Source organism: Phalaenopsis equestris, unplaced genomic scaffold, assembly GCF_001263595.1.
Source record: "Phalaenopsis equestris unplaced genomic scaffold, ASM126359v1 Scaffold000719, whole genome shotgun sequence".
Lineage (NCBI taxonomy): Eukaryota > Viridiplantae > Streptophyta > Magnoliopsida > Asparagales > Orchidaceae > Phalaenopsis > Phalaenopsis equestris.
The window spans coordinates 126164-146510 of record NW_018165159.1 but is presented as its reverse complement, the minus strand read 5'-3'; the positions used below and the strand labels follow the sequence as shown (position 1 = coordinate 146510).

Sequence of the window (20347 nt, the reverse complement as noted above, 5' to 3'; positions counted from 1 at the left end):
AGAAGATAAACTTACAAGAGAAATAAACTCAATTTCTCTTTTGCCACAAGCCACCAAGAAGAAGCAAAGGGAGAAAAATCTTCTTCTTTTTTCTTCATCGTTCACCACAAGGAACTACTTTTTGCACTTTCTTTTCTTCTATCCTGAGGAAACCTTCCCCTATCTCGAGGAAAGCCGAAGAACACCGTGACTTCTTTTGCTGGAGGAGAGCCGTGTGATGCCTTTTATCACGAATAGGAGGGAGCGAAGGGATGCTTCGGTTGGCGTAACTTGGCGGATGCAGTGGCGCGAGAGGAAGAGCAGGAGCGGGAAGCGCCAATTCGCGATTGGGAGAGCGGGAGCAGGAGTTGGCCCCGATTCGCGACGCGTCTCGAGAGCTAACAGTTTGTTGAGCTTATGGGAGATTTATCTGGTGCATAGGGGAGCGAGAGGTGCTTTGTTGCAGACATGACTGAGAGGTTATGAAGCAGTTGGAATTGTGAGTTCTTTCCGAAAAAGGAAAGAAAAAAAATTAGATAAAGATTGCTGCTTTAACGAGCACTTATGTGGAAATAAAAGAAGAAGCGAGGGAGACGGGTTTTGGTGGTTGAATAAACCTATAATCTTTATTCAATTCATGATAACATGCTCTATGATGTAATTTATAGAAAAAAATACACACATGGATAGTTATTTAAAAACATCCGGAAATGATTAAAACAATCCCTAAAGAGATAACCTTAAAACAAAGTTAAAGTCAAAAGGTTTCCTCATTCAGCAACTAATTTAAGAAGGGAAATTTACATAGCACAAAAATCTTACAGCATTTTGGGGCTTTAAATCTATGCATGAGAATGTGTTTTTCACTTTTAAAATGTGATAATGGTGCTATTTTTGATGTGATATTAAAGATTTGAGTGCTATGTGTGTAAATATGAATGTTTGGGTGTGAGATATGTAACTACATAAGAATTATGTTCTATGTACAAGCCCCATAAAAAAATAATCAATTTAGCTATCAACTTGGAACATATGTTCTATTTAGATGGTTGACATTGAGTCCTTTCACATATTAAGGACTCTCTCATAAAGTGTTACGTTTACAGTATTTTTCATGCATATATAAAGAGTGGTGCGGAGGTTCATCGTCTCACCTGCCAGTAATTATACTTACTTGAAACATTAGTAGATAGAATATGCTAACATATGATATGGATAGAGCTATTGGAAGAATTGGAGTTGGTGCTGCTGGTGGGGTTGTAAATACTCCCTCCGCTGTAGATACTTTTAAGAAAAAAATGGAAACTCAGAAGTGCTTCTATGTGGCAATAAGTCCTCAATATTGCAACATGTTTATTATCACATTGAAAGGCAAATCTAGTTCAGCACGATTTATAGTTGCTTTCTAAAATTATTATAAGGATTTGTGTTGCTTTTATGCAACTTATTCTCGGTGTAATGTGTAAATAAATGATAAAATTGATACTATATACTAAAATATAATTTTGTAACTATACCTCAAACATTAGAATGGACATACAACATCCCATATTCTTAATTGTGCTCTGTTTCAATAATGTCTTAAATTGTTTGTCCTATGGTGTGTATATATCAAGACATATATATCAGATTTTCTTATCATGATTGCTTACTTTTTTAAATTTAAATGTCTAAATGACTTGTCTACTTGGAGATAGGTATGATTCATATCGAGTATTATTACTTTAGAAGCTAAGCATTAGTTGCTATTCATAAATAAGGCCCTCTCAAGCTAATTAAAATTGTTGTGAATCGTAGTGAAATTAAGAACCCTTAAAGGTTAAGTAACAATGATAAATGTAATGCATGGGTAATGTTTGTTTTTATGAGAAATTCATATACAACAACAACAACAAGCCTTTATCCCACTAAGTGGGGTCAGCTACATGAATTCTTTTTTTCCATTGCGTTCTATCGAGTGTCATATTTTGATTTAATTCTAATAGATTAAGATCATTTTTTATATAATATTCCCAAGTTTTTTTAGGTCTACCTTTGCCTTTCTTAACATCAGTCGAAGCTAAAACATCTATTTGCTTGATCGGATCGTCAGATGGTCGGCGTTTAATGTGACCGCCAAACCATCTAAGACAACTCTCTCTAATCTTGTCCGCCGCCATAGCTACACCGACCCTATCACATGTATATTTATTTTGCATTTTGTCCTAAATGTGAAGCTACTCATCCACCTAAGCATCTCATTTCAGCAATACATAACTTTGTTTTATGCTTCTCTTTTAAGGGCCAACATTTTGTGCCATAGAGCATTGCATGTCTCACCACCGTCTTATAAAAAATTTCCTATCAGGTTAAGCTGTATTTGTCTATCACACAATAGTCCCAAAGCATTCCTCCACTTCAACCAACCAACTTAAATTCTACCGATAACATCCCCATCTATATCACCATCACTCTGAACAATAGACCCGAGATGTTGAAAACATTCACACCTTTTAATGATTTGATCACCCATAATTACAAATCTGCCACTAGAGCTACTACCACTAAAATTACATTCCATGTATTCAGTTTTAGTTCTACTTAAACAAAGGCCTTTAGACTGAAATGAAAGCATACTCATATGTTTGAAATATTATTTTAAGACCTGTTAGTATGATCATCTTTATCAAAAGCCCAAATAGATGGGACGTGAATACATCTGGTTTATACAGAGCACCAATAAATACATTACCCATGAGATTTGAATGTATTTTCAAGTCAAAGACTAGTTAGCACACAACTACTTCAAACACATTAGGTGGAGTGATTGGCTGACACAAGATACCTTAATGCATTGGACAGACTTGCCAGCGCAGAGAAAACTTAATCATTCTGCCCTCTATTGGTGACAACCTCGAATTGCTCGTGATTATTTCTTTGATGGCACTTGTGATAAGGCAATCCTCTTAAGGTATGTTAGACTTTATTGCCATTCTTAACCTCTTCCTTATTTCCAAGTGGTCTTTCATCAAGTGTTATCAAGCATGGGTTAAACTTGATTTCTTGCTACGGCTGGTTGGGATAGAATTATAAAAAATTATCTTATTTGTTGGCCTCTTGAGGCTATATTCTAATTGATCCGCATGATAGGGTCACATTTGAATCTCGTGGCCAGTGCATTTGGGCATTGTTTTTAAAGTGCATATCATGATATGATTCACAAGGGTTTTTTTTAATTTTTTATTGCAAAGCATTACCTTTGTTTGTTAAAGTGACTTAAACCAAGGGTTCATTTTTTTTCATTGCACCAAGAAAATGTTGGATAATAGATGCTCCTTTAATGGCACAAAAATATCAAACGTCTTATAATAAAGCAAGCATAACGTCCTTTTTATGATCATCGAATGTTTTGTAGCATACTAATCAAGTTGCGGCTATAACTATTGGAGTTTAGAAGTGTTGTGTCTTAAAGCTAGAAGCCAATTTGGTGGCAGTTTTTCCCAATAAGTGGCCTACATTATGTTTTCCCTCACTTCTTTAGCTTTTGGCCCTTGTTTTTGCTTGTCTCATCTTCCATTCTAATTTCTCGCCTAGTGGGTATACCAAACTTGATAAGTGAAATAGGAGAATGAATGAAATAAGAAGATTAATTGCTAAAAATTTTTAAAAATGAATAAAGATGGGAAAATAGCACTTAATCTTTGGAATGGATTAGTAAATCTGGAAGGCATCGCCACATGAATTTGAATTTAAAGAAGAATAAAAAACCGAATAAAATGGAGAATTGATCATTTGCTAGTACTCACACTCTCGTTCCACTCGATGAAGTTACCAATAGCAATGCTTGGTTGATTTTGTGGATTTCGTTTATTCTCTTTTCTTGATTTAAATAACCACTTGCATAGGATATTTTGATCATATATGTTGCGAATCAAAATAATGTTATGAACATTTTGTTTATACTATTGAAAATTTATTTAAGCTATAAAAAGTTAGAAAATAAAGAAAGAAAAGGCAACTGAAAAATATTAAGTGATGGTTATGTAGGGACCCTAGATGTTGATCTATAGTCTTGAGCTGTGATGTAAAAACGACAAATATTGTAAAATGGAAAATTTTGAAAATATGATTTGTGACACAGTATATTTGAGATTGTCTTTTATCCTCACAAGAGGAGAATAATAATTTTCCTCTTAATTTTTGTGTCTACTACTTTTCATAGCACCATTAGTTATTATTGATAACATGAACTTTGTGTGAATCTAGTTTAATTAGCTTTCATAATAATTTTCCTTTTCAACAAGTATGTGAAAAAATATTTAGGATGGAAGTTGTTCCAAATGATATGTGAAGAGTAGGCTTGAGACCCCAACAACATTCAGCATGCCGGGATGAAAAATGAAGTTTACATAAAGCTGACCCCAAAATGCTAGTATAAGACACTTGGTGATGATGTATGTACGGATAATTTGATGATGTATATATGGTTTTTGAAAGCTCAGGCTTACCTTTTTCTTCCCTAGTCAAAATTGTCTAATATATATCAAATATCATCAATAGTCAAGGCACTTAATTTCCAGTCATTTTATAATACCTTCAATTTAAAATTACATTTATATTTTTTTGTATTTGGAGCTTTCTTCTAAGAATGTTTTAATAGGTTTGATTTATGATTGAACTAGATTTACATTTAGAAAATTTTTTAGAAAGTTAAATTTACCGTGGCTTTAGCTTGCCCTTTGCTCTAGATGCTGGTCAGAAAACTCGGATTCAAGAATTTTTCATGTGGCATTGGCTACTTTTCATCAACACTGTGCGTGTTTAATTTTATTTTATAAAAAAAACATTCGAACTTTTCATTTTTCCAGTCCCTTTTGGGAATGTACGTTGGCTTCTAACAGGATAAAATAAAAAAGAGAAATTTCCATTCACAGCATGCAGTTCTTGTGTATTTACATTTCTCACACCTATACTTTCATATATGTATACATAACACTTAGATGCTTTAAACCTATATATGAAAATGTGTAGTTCACTTTTAAAAAGTGTTAATAATGGTATTTATTAATGTGATCTTAATGATTTGAACGCTATGTGTGTAAATATGGAAGTTTAGGTGTGAGATGTGTAAATATATAAAAATTGTGTGCCATGTATGTAAATGCCCCAAATAAAAATCCCCATTTGTTTTTCATTTTTTTGCATTGCATGGATACCACCTTCTTCTACATTATCAAATGCTAGTGTTTTCATGTTTAGGATCTAAAGGAAGAGTTCATGGTATATTAGCATATTAGGTTTGAGTGTTGATATTGACGAACGTATTTATGAGCTCCCTCTGGCTTATTAATCGGTAAGACGACTACTAGTTGTTGAATTTCGTGTATCGCTTAAACCATTCTGCGATCACCAAATTGATTTAGTTGGGCGAGTTGATGAATTGTGCTTAATATTTCTACGTTTATTTGATCAGTGAAAGGGATGCAACTAGTAATGGAGTTGCAGGAGGACTTGAAGGTTGCAAATGTTATTTGCATGGTAAGGTTAGTTAGGGTCTTATTTGTTACTACTTTTTTTTTTTTTCAGATGTATTTATTGGTCAGTGAGTGCAAACAAAGAACTAAATCCAATCAATTCTTTTGTTTCTTTTATTGGCTAACCATGATCGTTTTAATTTTCTTTTCTTGACATTTCTTTATTACCAAATTTCAGAATGGGAGAAGACACATTGCCTCTTCCATGCATGAATTTTCAAGGGAACTTGTGGTCCATTCACATTCAAAAAAGAAACAAGCTTTGTTGGTAGGTTTTTTTGTTTTTGTTTTCTGATACTCCTAATTTTGTGTTATTTGCAAGTCGTGGTTATGCTTGATTGGTGTAATGATGCATGATGTATTAGAGTGCAGGGTTCCTTAATGTAAATATTGGCATAAAATTACACGCATAAGGTCAAATTTGTGGTCACAAATTTCAAATTTAGGAAATCATTTGGTTCTTAAGATGAATAATGGAAATACACATAATCAAGCACAAATAATAATTGAGCATTTGTCTAGTAAAAATGCCACTTATAAACCAATACATAGATCTAAAAAAATTACGTGTTCAATTAGATACTCCTATAATTGGGGAAATAAAAAGATTTTAGCATATTTGCAATATTCGATCATGTAAGTTTGACATATTCAATCATGTAGGTAGAGCAATAACTAAAATTAGAATTTAGAAACAAAGCAAAGTTAAGTAATCAACAAATAACAATCCAAGTCTGATCTTAGGAGATAAATTGCCTCTGAAATTTGTAGTCTATAATTGCACTAGGATTAGAAGAATCAAATTTATCAATCTCTTAAAGTAACAATATGTAATCTTTTATTTTCAAAAAACAAAGAAAAATGTAATCTATTATTGAAATTATTTTCTACTTACCTTGAAAGTTTCAATTTATAATTGTAAACCTCTTTCAATTATAATTAGAAGTTAGATGTTAGAATCAGCTGAAGCCGACGACATAAGCCAAGATATTGAGTTATTTTAAAATCTTAAACTTGAATGAAAACAATCTAATTCTATTGCAATAAAAAGTAGTAGTCATGTGAAACACTGAAAATAAAAGTAGATAATGCAAATTAATTGATAGTGGTTCAAATAGTTTGTCTTACTTACTCTTCGAGTGCTCTTATGATCTTTATTATATCTCTTTCACAATTCTAGATGAAGAAATTTCTTAACAAACTCTCTTTGATAGCTCTCTCTCCATTTGAAAATCTTGCTACTCCTAGCACAATTTGCTAGTTCACAAATTCTTGAACTTCTTGGTATGGAATTGGCCGCTCCCAGCACAAATCATTAAATAATGTCGTTTTGGAGCAAAACAAATAATACTTTGATATATGTAAATCTATTTTACTAAAATATTTACAAAGCATTCTTAACTAACAAATTTTCATGACCTAGCTTGGAGGCTTAGAATTTCAAGGCGAGAGTAGGCAGTGGAACAGTAAAATTAAAAATTTTTATTTTCATTTTCTATCATTATTAATACAAACTTTTGAGACTAGATAACCCAACTAACATCCATAAAAGAACTGAAACATGATAGCTAACACCACATCAATAACAATCATAATTCGAACAACACTCAACTTATGAAATCAAAATACATAATAATACTCAACACAATACAAATTAACGTAACACTCTTGACAAAACACATATCAAATTCACTTAGCATCTACATTAGTAGCAATAGGTTCTTCGGGTTCTTGAGTTAAAGGATAGACTCTTGGTCAGAAGTTCTACCTTGATTGCTTCTTTTGATTCACTGTAACAGACTCCGTCATCTTCTCCGACTCTAATGATAGATTCCTTCTGAAAATTTCTCTGAGCTTAATCTCTTTTTTAGTTAACAATTGTTGTTGTTCTTTGAATATATTGGGGTAGTTCCTCATATTATGCCCAGACTGATGGCATAAATAACATACCTTAGAACAAAATAAGCATTCACCATGGCGTAGCTTCTCACTCTTAGCACAGGGCTCTGTAGTACTATAGCGAGCTTGGCCATCAACTCTACTAGTATAAGATTTTACTTTCCATTAGTTTTTTCAAAATGAACTGTTGGTGCAACATCGCAAATGATATCCATTTTTGTCGCATGGCATGATGCCCTAGCTTTTTCACTCGCATCAGTTGTGAGAGATGCATGAGGTTGCTGCGTTGTCTTCCTCCCTCTAGTTGCTTGACGATGCCCTCTGCCTTTGGTTTTGCTCTCTTTCAAAACTAAAATACTCCCTTTTTGCTTTCTCCCCGCTCGCCTCCTCGTGAAGCTTGATTCAACTCTTTTGAATTGTAACAATAGCGTTATAGGGAATTAAACAGGGCACCACGCAAATTGCAAGTGAAAGAACAAGGAACTTTGAGGAAGGGGTGAAAGATCCGTGAAGATTGACTTTAGGCTTAGTATTGCATTAACATTTTTCCATGGGTTAACAACTAAGATGCTATTAATCACATTGTTTTCAATCAAGTAGTTGTTGCCAAATACCAAAAGTATCACCTAATAGCTATTTGAAAGGAATAAAATCAAAAGATACAATCTTTGGATAGTTGGAATTTTCTTGGAAATTAGTTATGGATAGATCAGGAAAATTGTTTGTTATGATATGTATCATATGATACAATCAATAGATGGATTAACTTAATAGCTTGACTTACATATTTTTATTTCACGACTTGAATTTCATGTTATGCTGTACGATTGCATGAAATTTCTATAAATAACATTTAAGGCTTTGTAACTTAATTGTTATATGGTAGTGCATGTTCTAGTGATTCTTTACTTAATCAAAAGCTCTTTATTGCACTTTGACAAAACTTAAACATAAGAATAAATTTTTGAATAACTTTTGTTGAAGCTTTGAATCTTGTCACGAAGAATTTGATGCACTTGAACTGCCTTGAACGTTGACTTTAATTTGGTTAATTATGCTTTTAGTTTTATTCATTTTATTTTCATGAAACTTCTTAAAAACTAACGCACACTTTTATCAATATTAAGTGAACATTAATCTTGGCCAATATATGTTTCTTGAAGCTTATATGGTTTGTCAATCTTCCTTTCGATGATTGTAAATATGTTTTTTTCTATTTTACCTCTGGGGTGAAAAATGTTTTCGTCTTAATTTATGCATATTAAAAATAAAAAAACTGATTGCATTTTTGAAGGTAAGTTCATAGATAGTAAGTTGCAAGTGAAATACTAGTAATAAAAGTCCAAATTTAATTTGCAAATTAAAAACTAGAAAGGCTTAATTGACATAATCATACATGACAGCTATAACTCCCGTTTTTGACATCTCAAAGTGGGTTACATTCATAAGACACGGACAATGGAAGCTCTTGGTATTCTTTGATCTGGTGAACTTGAGCGAGACCAAAAATCTCTAAATTAGTCAAATTCATCGCAAAGCCATGCAGGATTTTCATCACATTAATTTTGTCACCCATCTTATTTTTTAGTTATATGTTGATTAATTTCAGCCCAATTTTGATCTTAGTTGCAAGTTGTGGAGTTTTAGAAATATATCTTGACAAAAATGGGTTAAAAGATACTTTTTCTGCGTTGCTTTTTTCATGTTCTCCAAGTTAGCGATCTTCTCACTGCCTTCTTTTTTCCTCTGCCTTTGCATTTGCACATTTTCCCACCATATTCTTTTTTAGCTTAATGGAGGCTAGCTTTACCCGCCTATCCTCTGACACCTTCTTATACTCAAAAATCTGCTCAACAGTTTGCAGTCACTCAAAGAATTCATCTGGATGCATACCTCCTTTGAACTCGGGTAAAAATCTACCTTGACTCTGTATTTTCTATGTCTTCTCACTGGTATCTCCTCTCGAGGGTTCTCCCTTAGGGAGTGATTCAGATATCCCTCACTAGGCCTCCTCTAATACTGGATCCCGAAAAGCTGTGGTTTGTTTTCTTCACCGCTGAAAGTCTCCCCATAGAAGGGATTCATATCATCATTTCCTTCTCCCATTCGACTCTCAAGATTTAGGTCAAAGGTAATCTCCTCCAGTGTTAACTCTTCAATCTTCGCAAGTCTCTATTGGAGTCGACGAAGCTGTCAACTTATCTCTTCCCAAGCATATATATTCGAGGGGGCATGGCTAAGGTTTAGGCATATTAAAGAAAATGTTGGTGGAGATAGGGTTTGGGGAAATCGAAAGAGGTGGTTGAGGGTAGGAATGAAAAAATTTGGTAGAGAGGTAGTGTTGATGCTAGGAAACCCTATGATAGAACTAGGGTTGAGCTAGCTCTGCGTTGATGCTAGGAAACCCTATGATAGAACTAGGGTTAAGCTAGCTCTGATACCAAATGATACCGAAACTAGTAGGGAAACATGGAAACAAAAAAATAAACTTTTATTAATATATAGATCAAGTCACAAAACGACAAACGAAAAATAACAACACTATAACGTAAAACGACACAGACAGACACCTCTCAAGTGTATTCCAAGGGAGGTGGAGGTCGGCCAAGTGAGTCGGAATGGCTAGCAGAGGTGGCAACAACAAATGAATGCTGATGGCAGCAAGGGGAGAGGGAAAAATCACAGGGACAATAAGCATGGAGGGTCTTAGGTGACTGGTAGAAGGCGGAGCGGTTGCTGGAAGGTGTTGGACTGCAAGGGCAGCGGTAGTGGGGTGAGGAACTGTCAGTTGGGAGTGCTGGGAAGGAGGGAGGATGGATGGACAAATATTAAATTTTGCAATAAGGGAGTCGACTGGATGTTGCGGTCATAGAGGGGGAGGTCGGTGTCTGGAGAGTGGGGAGGAGAAGGATTGTGGAAGGTAAAAGGAAAGGATGCAGGCACCACCTTAAAGAGGATATAATCAGAGAAACTCAACCTCTTCGAATATAGCCACAAAGGGAAAAATTACTCCACAATCTGAAAATTAACACAACAAAAAACTGAACTCTTACACACAGGAAACAACTATTTATAGACTTCTACACAAAAAGAGGGCATGAGAATCCAAAAAAGTCGACATAAGTGCGGCAGCTTGCGAAGCCTCTTACACTTTCGCGAAAGTTCGTGTGCGAAACCCCACTGTGCATCGCTATTCGACTCCCGCCTTTTCCCGCTTCGCGACAGTTCACGGGACATTGCGATCGGCCTTCACCTTTCCTGCATCATGACAGTTTGCAGGGCCTCTAGTAGTTAAAGCGCCCCACTTCGTGGTGCTTTTAGCGCTCGTATCCGGGCTCAATTTCTAATGCCCTCATCAATCACCGGTTCTCCGGTTTAACCTTGGTTCTAACCAGTTGAATCTCGGTTTTATGTAAAAACGGTTATGTGCTTGGACTAAATTTGTTGAATGATCGGTTCATGGTTGAACCGGTTTAACTAGCCAGTTTGGTAGTCGCGGAGTTATCAAGTGTTTTTATGTAAAAACGGTTATGTGCTTGGACTAAATTGGTTGAATGATCGGTTCATGGTTGAACCGGTCTAACTGGCCGGTTTGGTAGTCGCGGAGTCTATCAAGTGGCAATTTAATCCCTAAACAATTTTAATATGGGCTAAACTAGTTTCCATGGATGACTATTTCAACCCCAATGTAAAGTCTTGGGTTTAGCTTGATACTTTTATAAACTCTTAGACTAAAATGGACTGAAATAAATAGTCGGGACTCATGTTTTTTACTCAATAATAAGTATTTAAATGTGATAAAGTCGGCTTCCTACCCTCAAAATAATTCATTAGACGACTTTTTTAAATGCAAGTTGGATACTAATATGATTCATTATATAGCAAATATTATTTCTGGCCTTAGCCTGAAAATATTTAGGTAGAATTGGAGTTTCTTTTCCCGTCTGGAAGGCCGTAAGCTGGTTTTTTTTTTATGTTTTGATTTTATGCTGTCAATGATCTATAACCCAAAACTTCATCAACAACTTTCAAGGCCCTTACCGACTGGATTAGTTGATACCCACATTTAGAATTGGAGTTACTCGTGACTAATTAACTCTGATTTTAGGGTAAACAGTATTCACACGAATTCTGTTATTTTCAGCATGCCTTGGTAAAATTGCAGATTCCACTTCTTTTGTTGCTGTACTTAGCTTACTTCCAAAATAATGCGAGTATATTTGATGCTTGGCTGGAGTTCAAGTTTAATTATGAATAAATCTTGTTTTAGCTTATGAATTTCTTCATTGTTTTATTCTTTTAGAATGAAGAGTGAGATTTTACTATTTCCTAGATACATGGCTATTTCGAAAAATTATCTTCCAGTAATACATATTGCAGGACATGCTTCCACTTCTTGCTGAACTTCGCCGTGCATTGGATATGCAACAAGAGTTGGAAGCTCTTGTTGAGTCGGGAAACTATTTCAGGGTTTGTTCCATGCCATTTTTTTCTTTATTTTTGTTTCTTAAAATTCTGCTTTATGTTTATTTCCTGCTATTAGGTTAACTCATCCACATTGCATGAGGTTTTAATTGTTTGTAACATTTTCAAACCTACTATTTTTATTTCCAGGCTTTTGCTTTGTTGCCTGAATACTTACAACTTCTGGATGGTTATTTAGAGCTTTCTGCTGTTAAAGAAATGAGTAGTGGGATAGAGGTGAGTGCGTTTATGTAATTTTTTTTAGAGGAAAGAATTTTTTCTATTGAATTAGTGTTGGATTTAAGATTTCCTCACTCTTTTTATCTAATGTCTATTATATCTTTTCTCTTCTCATCTTTCTGAAATTGGCAGACCTAAACAAAATTTGTGAATCATTTTGTTTGCTGTTTTTATACTGAATTTTCAAATCGTTTTATTTCTTTTTTGCTTTGCTTACTAGGCTTGGTTAGAAAGGACACTTCAGAAGCTTGATGCACTTCTATTAGGAGTTTGCCGAACCTTCAGAGAAGACAGCTATGTCACTGTCAGTTTTCCTACTTGTTGGAAGTGAAATTCACTAATTTTTTTAATCATTAGTCTTTTTAATACTTGTACTCCTAAATCTGAGATGTGGGTGATCTGAAATCTGAATTATGTTTCTTTTACATATTGACAATTGATTTTATAATCTAGCTATTATGCTATTCAAGTTTTCTCTTGGAGAATCTACAATATGAAGGGATTCTCTAATGCAAATGCTTAATTGTATCACATTTTAACAGTTCTGTGGAATCTTTTCACCTCGTTTTGAGTTATTTATTCACATCTATAGATTTATTATTTTAACCATCTATTTTTGTACTCTCTTAAATTCAATTTTAAGCAAACTGCTTTTTGTGAAGGTTGCTACTGCTTGGCTTTTAAGGCGTCCAGTGACTAGGGTTTTCTTCAAATTGGATGATTCGTCCCATCTTTTCTTTCTCTTTACAGAAAAAAAATCTGGATTTGCTCAATTTCTATCTAATGGATATGGACGAAATGTTGAGTTTTGCATTCTTTCTTATTGCTCTTCTCAAAATGATTGGTCTACAACTTTCTCAAATGTTTTTGACTTTTGATGTAGGATCCAGCACATCATTTTTTCCCTTTGCATTTGGTGTGAAATTTCTATGACCTGGAACTTGAAAATTCGCTATTTAGAAAACTATTTTTTATTCAATTGTATTAATCACTCTAGTTGTTTAATCGATAAACATTTTTTTAAAAATTAGATTGATAAGGTCCATAGCGACCTATGCGCTTATTTCTCATGAGTGTGTTGTCTGTATATACTAACAATTTTTTTTATTATTTTAATCATCTACCATATGACATTGTTAACTATCAGTAAAATTGTAATTTATTTTGATTCTCTTTCCAACTACTGTAACTCATCTTTGTTTTATTTTCCTGATATAGCAAGGATAACCAATGTGTGGTTGTCAGACTATGTTAGGGGTACCATGCATTTACAGCAGCCAATTCTCAGGCTTCATGGAAGAACTGGAAAGAAGCTTCATGTTATCCATAAAATTACTTGGTGTTGTCAGCAAGTCTCATTTTGCTTGATTTTTTTCTTAAGGAAATCTCATTTTGATTGTTTTTTTTTAAAGGAAATCTACATACATGCCACCAAATTCTTATATATTACATATTCGATGCACGGGGGCTGAAACTGGTTCAACCATGTTCAGCAATGGGTAGGGGTCGAACTGACCCCCTCCTACCTATACGTGTATTGTAAATAAATAGGTGTGTTTGCTGAATTAAGGTTAGATTATTGTGAGTTATTTCAAGTTTCTATTTGGATAGCCACGGGCGTCCCCTTTATCCCCTTCAAGGGTTCTATCCGACGGATTGGGTGATGTTTCTACTGTATCCCTCTCTAAAGGTGGTGATTACCTTCCCCATACCTTCTTCTCCTGCTGGCTGCCGTAATCTCAGTTCCCAGCAGACCCCCAATTTCCCTGCCCGTCACCTGTTCCTCCAAAACAGGCACAGTTTTTGCCTCCCATCTGCTGGGGCCTCCTCCCTGCTGCCACCCTTTTCCCACTCCCGTGACTAAACTACAAGGTTCGTCTCTACTTACTCTCCAGCTTCTTCCCGTAAAGCCTTCCCCCTCTCAGCCACACTGCTATCTGTGATCTTCGCCCTCCAACAACATCCTCCCTCCTTCCACCTCTCACCTACAGCCCGCACATCCTACAACAACTGGCCATCCCCTCACCCTCCAAGCCTGCTGCCGTATCATCCTCCCAGCCCTTCTAGCTATGGCCCCAACCATCCAAGTTCCCCCCTCCCATCAGCTGCTGCCAGCTTTCTCACAGCTCTCCCGATTGCTGCTGCCTGACCAGGACACCTGGCAGGCTGCTGTCAAACTGACATTCAGCCATCCTGTCCTAACAGCCACCTCCCAAAATCACCCACTACCTGCTGTCCCACTCTCACCCATTCTCGCCCTAGGGTGTCATTTATGTTTGTGTTGCTTTTTTTTCAATTGTCAAGAGTCTTTGTTTGTCACCCTATTAAAGTTCAGCAATAATATTATTATTTCTTTTGTGATTTGGGTTTCCTCTGGTATCAATATCTAACACTTAAAATTTGATATTTACGCTTATAACACCTTGATGTCATAAACCAATTCATGAAAAGATGAATTTCACTATTAAAAAGGTAGTTTTGGTGGTATTTTTTATATGATTTTAAAATTCTGAGTGGTTGGTATGTAAATATGAATGTTTAGGTGTTAGATATGTAAATACATAAGAATTGTGTGGTATGCATGTAAATGCTCCTTTTTTGTTTCCTTTTTCATTGATTATTTGCTGTGTTTTCTTAAGCAAATACTTTGGCTTCCTAGCTGATGCATGAGGGTTAATTTCCGTCAACTATTGCTTCTCATCCTTTATAAAGATGTTATATATGTATTAATACTGTTGAACTTCATTTATGATCATTTTTATTTGTTTTTTTCATATTTACATTTCTTCTTACCAATGTTATTTGTTTCCTTGCAGGCAGTTGATGCTTATGCATTGGTTGGAGATGTTGCTGGTTTTGCTGAGAAAATACAGAGCTTTTTTATGCAGGAGGTTCTTTCAGAAACTCACTCACTTTTGAAGGATATTGTGCTCGAGGTAATTCCCAAAAAGTTGTCTGGCTTAGTTTCAAAGTTCCTAGAAATATTTCAAAAGTATATGCTTATAATGTTGACCGGAGGAGTACAGTTGCATTTCATTTTCATCTGCGAAGTGGACAGCTCACCTCTAATGCCTTCATGGCGAAAAAAATATTTCATCAGTACTACGCACGTAGAAATGCCGTACGTAGCCAATAAAATCATGCCACGCGCGACAGCCCGCGCGACAGGAAAAAAAACGGCGCAATAACACGGAAAATATTCCTCCCTGTGTTATTCATGTGTTATTGTGTGTTATTCATGTGTTGTTGTGCTATTATAACACCAAGAATATTCTCATGACACAATAAAACTTGAATAACACACAATAACACCTGAATAACACGAGGAATATTCCCGACAGAGAAAAAAGCGGCGCAGTAACACGGGGAAATATTCTCCCCCCGTGTTATTCATGTGATATTGTGTGTTATTCATGTGTTATTGATGTGTTATTGTGTTATTATAACGCCAGGAATATTCTTATGTCACAATAACACATGAATAATACACAATAACACATGAATAACACGGGGAGAAATATTCCCCGTGTTACTGCGCCGTTTTTTTTTCTCTGTGGCGCCGGGTGTCGTGGCGTTATTTCATTGGCTACGCATGTTACTCTACGTGCGCAGTACTGATGTAATATTTTTTCTCATGCCACAGAGAGCCATCAAGATTACCATGTTTGTTTTCATTAATGCTCCTCTTCTTTTGAGATATAAGACTGAATAATTCGAGAGAGCTACATGTATGATTGTTTATATTTAGTATAAATTTAGAAGCCTAACTATATAATTTTCTGTAGCTGTGCTGTTGTGGAATTACGCGGGGTGTGAACCTCCAGACTGACTGAAGGGGGTTTGCTAGGCTGGGCAACTCTTAGGGCTCTACTTACGTTGTTTAAGAGTTGATTAGGTTTATTTTTATTTGTGGCCTTTTGGGATCTGAAACCGGAACTAGTTGGATGTGGCGTAACGCAAAAAAACAAACTTTTATTAATGTAAAAATACAATTACATCACAACTCAAACAAAAATGAAATAAAATAATAGTTGAATCTCTGGTTAGGGTGTAGGAAGAGATCCGAGGGCAGTGGCGGCATTGGCGGCATTGGCGGCATTTAGGGAAAGCTGGGGAAGGTCAGGTGGTTGCTTGGGTAAGTTGGGATGGTGTTTGGTTGATTGTAGGTAGGCAGAACAACAAGGATGCGGGGGAAGTAGAGGTGGCGGCAATGAGATGGAGGGATTTGGGGTGGTAGGCTGCTAAGGGGAGTGGTAGCAGAAAGGTGGGGAGAAGCAAAGGAAATTGGAAGTTTACAGCACCACCTCGAAATAGGATACAGCTGAAGCGTCACCTGGCGTCGGATATAACCCTAACAAAATGGAAGTGACTCCACACAGGAGATCAGAAGACAATTCCACTAGAACCGACTCCTACACACAGGGGACAACAATTAATAGTCCTCTACTTCAAAACAAAAGGAAGGGGTTGGGAAGGTAAGAAGAGTCCAAAAAACTCTTCCTAGAAAAAGACAGGTGTGGCAGATACACGAAGCAACCTCGTGGATCGCCAGTTTGTGATTTGCCACCCTCATTTGCGCGGGATCGCGATCCCATCCCACTTTATTGTTTCCGCGATGCTTCACGGGTCTTTTGTCCTGGGGGATCGAAGCCCCCCCGCTTCGGGGCGCATTTAGCACTCGCACTCTAGCGCTAATTCAACATCTGCATCAGTTTTTTGGGGTTGGGGAAGTTTTGACGTCTTTTATCGAAGCTCCAGGCTCTTCAAAGTATGAAGCCAAGTTGGCGATATTGAATATAGCTGAAATGCTGTAGTCCCCAAATAAGTCGATCTTGTAAGCGTTGTCTTTCAGTTTCTGAAGTACTCCGAAAGTTTCTTTTGCTCTCGTCTTAAACTACCTGAATAATCCTACGAGAAATCTTTCTTTTTTTTAACTGAACCCATGCGAGGCCGCCTTCCTGAAATGTTATTTTTTTCTAGGATTTATTTGCTTATGCCTAATATTTGCGGTTCTGCTTAGCAATTTCCTTGTTAACTTGAAGGAGCGACACCAATTCTAGTGGCGTGAGCGGATTGTGTCCGTACACAATTTCGAAGGAAGTTCGTCCAATAGTTGGCTGATGGATCGATTATAGTCAAACTCAGCTTGGGCAAGCATAATATCCCACGGACTTGTGTTTTTTCCCATGAAACATCTCAGGAGATTGCCGAGGCTCTGGTTAACCACCTTTGTCTTTCTGTCTATCTGCAGATGAGCTGCCAAGTTGAATTGGAGTTTAGTGCCAAGCTTTTCCTATAGTGTCCTCCACAAGTGGCTTAGAATTTGACGTCTCTGTCGGAGGTGATGGCCTTAGGGATTCCGTGCAAGCTTACAATCTCTCTGAAGTATAGATCGGCATGTGAGAGGCGTCTAGTGTCCAGTGATCGGGTACAAAGTGGGTCATCTTGGAGAATCTGTCTACTACAACCAATACAATCCTTGTTCTTTGGGTCTACGGTGCCTCTGGTCGTAGTATGTATAATCTAGCATTCTGAGCTCCTATTTTTGCCGTATGACAAATCATGCATTGCTTAACGTGTCGTTCTACATCTCTTGTTAGTTTTGGCCAAGAAAAAGCTCTCTTTCAAGGGCGAGGGTTTGTCGAAATGACTTGCCAGTCCTCCGCTGTAGCCTTCTTGGACAATTGCCTCCCTTAGTGAACATCAGGGAATGCACAATTGGCTCTGGTGGAATAGATATCCATCTGTGTGGTGATATTGCTCTGTTGGCTTCTCTTGAGATTGCTCCCATATGTTTTTGAAATCTTCGTCTGTTTCATATAGATCCCTTACAACCTCGAAGCCCGCAACTTGAGCCTATATGGATGTGATCAGTAGGAATGACTGAGTGCATCTGCCATGCGGTTCATGCTTCCCGCCTTGTGTTTTAGCACAAACTGAAATGAAGCTAGAAATTTCACCCGAGTGGCATGTTGTTCCTTTAGTTTGCTCTTGCTGTTGAGGAATTTTAGGTCATCGTGATCTGTAATTATGTAAACTCGTTTGTCAATAGGTAATGGCTCCATCGTTCCAGAGTTCTTATGATGGCGTAGAATTTTTCTTCGTAAGCTGAGTATTTCCTCTTGGACTTGTCCAACTTACCACCTAAGAAAGCGATGGGGTGGCCTCCTTGGCTTAATATTGCTTCGATCCCCACGTCGGGGGCATCACATTCTGCCTCGAAAAGTTGGGTAGTGCTTGCACGGGTGCCTGAGTCACATTTTCTTTCAGTGTTTCAAAACTATTCTGGGCTACTGTTGTCCAAGTAAACTCCTTCCCTTTCAGAAGTTCAGTCAGAGGGGAAGTGATAGTGCTGAAGTTTCTGTTGAATCTTCAATAGAAGGATTACCCCAAAAATTGCCTCAGCTTGGTGAATGATTGTGGTACGACCCAACCGATATTGGTTTTTATCTTTACGAGATCCATCTGAATACCCGCACTAGACATGATGAAATCTAAAAAACATACATGGATTGTCATGAAGTGACATTTCTTCAGATGGACATATAGTTGCTCGGCTCATAGTATCTCAAATACTGCCTTTAGGTGATGCAAGTGATCCTGTTCCGACTGGTTGTATACTAGAATGTCATCAGAGTAGACAACGACAAACAATCCGATGTGAAGTCGGAATACCCGGTTCATTAATTTCATGAAAGTGCTAGGTGTGTTCGCTAGACCGAAAGGCATAATGTTCCTCTCATAAAGCCCACCCCGCATCTTGAAGGCAGTATTCCACTTATCTCTTGGCCTCTTCAAGTAGTGTGTCTACAGTTTGATTGAGAATAAGTAATGAATCCTCGACATCAATAGACTTCTAACATCATCGCCCGCTGCCTTCCTCGTGCTGTTTTCTTTGAGGACAGCTTCTGTAGCCCCAGGTTCGCTGCCGAATCCTATTTTGCTTTCAATTTTCCCCTCTTTATCATCTTACAAACACCCTCACCTCATATATTGATCATTAAAAACCATCTATTAATCGTAGGTTGGTGTCCATGAATTGTAAAACTTCATGGAAAAGAGATTGGAAAACCTGATAAACAAGTGTAGACTTCCATAAGAGTTATTAAGAAAGAGAACCATGTTGATGCACGGCAACTTATGATTATAGTTTTATAATATTATAAGAAGGATGCAATGTATCTAATCAAATTTGGAAACTTAAATTTTATTGTACACAACCACTAAACTAGCCAACAACTCAAATTTTTTAAAATGTAGGCAATAAATTGAAGAATTATAACCTAAAAAGTATTATACTGATTGCATACATCTAGAGAAATTAGCAAGAAGTTTGAACAAAGTCAACAAGCAATTTTTATTTAATCACCTCAAATAGAATTTCAATTGCATTAATTTTGAATAGAATCATGAGCACTAGCAAGCCAATGACAAGTTATGTCAATAAATGTTGATCAATGAAATAACTTATCAAAATAAGAAATATATGCCTCATATCAGTACAAGGAGATATCTTTTTTGTAGGTAATTACGCTTGTGTTGCACATGAATGAATCGCACATATAACTTGCACACATAGGATTGGAAATGACAAGTAAAAAATGATTCAATCAAAGTAGTCAAATCACATGTCTCAGCATACTTATTTGTATACTCATTATTTATCATAAATAAGATTGACACAAGATTAGTTTGATTCAAGCTTAAATTTAATTCCAAAAGATAGGAATTAATTCAGCTTTAGTTTTTTTTCCCATATGCTTTCATCCTAGTTGTGGAAACACCATAATAAACTGTCCCTTAAAGTATATATAAATATGATCTAAGAATAATGCACGAGAGATCACATGCTACCACTAGTAATAGATGCAAAATTACCGCTAGCATTACGAGCACATTTTTTAAAGCAAAAATAAATTATGTTATTTGTCAATGGAAAGAGTACAACTCGAAGCAATTGTTTAACATTGCTTTATAAAACGAACTAAAGATAAAATATATCGACAATGCTAAGATGTGGCAAATAATCTAACTACTAGAAAGAGCAGAGCCTCATGTGTGCTCATTAAAGCGTCTAAATTGAATCCTGTTATAATCAGATAGTGATGATATATTTTCTGTCCTTTCATTCTTATCCGGCATGTAGAATTTGAACTCTTTATCCACAGGCTCTTATATGCAAGAAATGTTAATATCAGAGCTAACAAATATAGGTCTAGATCACCAATATCCCTTTCAGCAGGCTGATTATT

At 36.3% G+C, this 20347-nt stretch overlaps 1 protein-coding gene across 3 annotated transcripts in view; it reads left to right on the top strand.

The window, feature by feature from the left end:
* The window catches only part of LOC110030447 (syndetin), a 97323-nt gene that overhangs the window by 10419 nt on the left and 66557 nt on the right, over positions 1-20347 (top strand). The window contains exons 1-7 of one of the 3 annotated variants that reach the window (XM_020733163.1): positions 2874-2929; positions 5432-5501; positions 5671-5760; positions 11772-11861; positions 12006-12092; positions 12316-12399; positions 14912-15031. In XM_020733163.1, the coding sequence (XP_020588822.1) occupies positions 5698-5760; positions 11772-11861; positions 12006-12092; positions 12316-12399; positions 14912-15031 (444 nt within the window). In that variant the 5' untranslated portion in view covers positions 2874-2929; positions 5432-5501; positions 5671-5697. Of the gene's footprint in view, positions 1-2873; positions 2930-5431; positions 5502-5670; positions 5761-11771; positions 11862-12005; positions 12093-12315; positions 12400-14911; positions 15032-20347 lie in introns of those variants that run through there. The other 2 variants (XM_020733162.1, XM_020733161.1) reach the window with 2 other exon arrangements.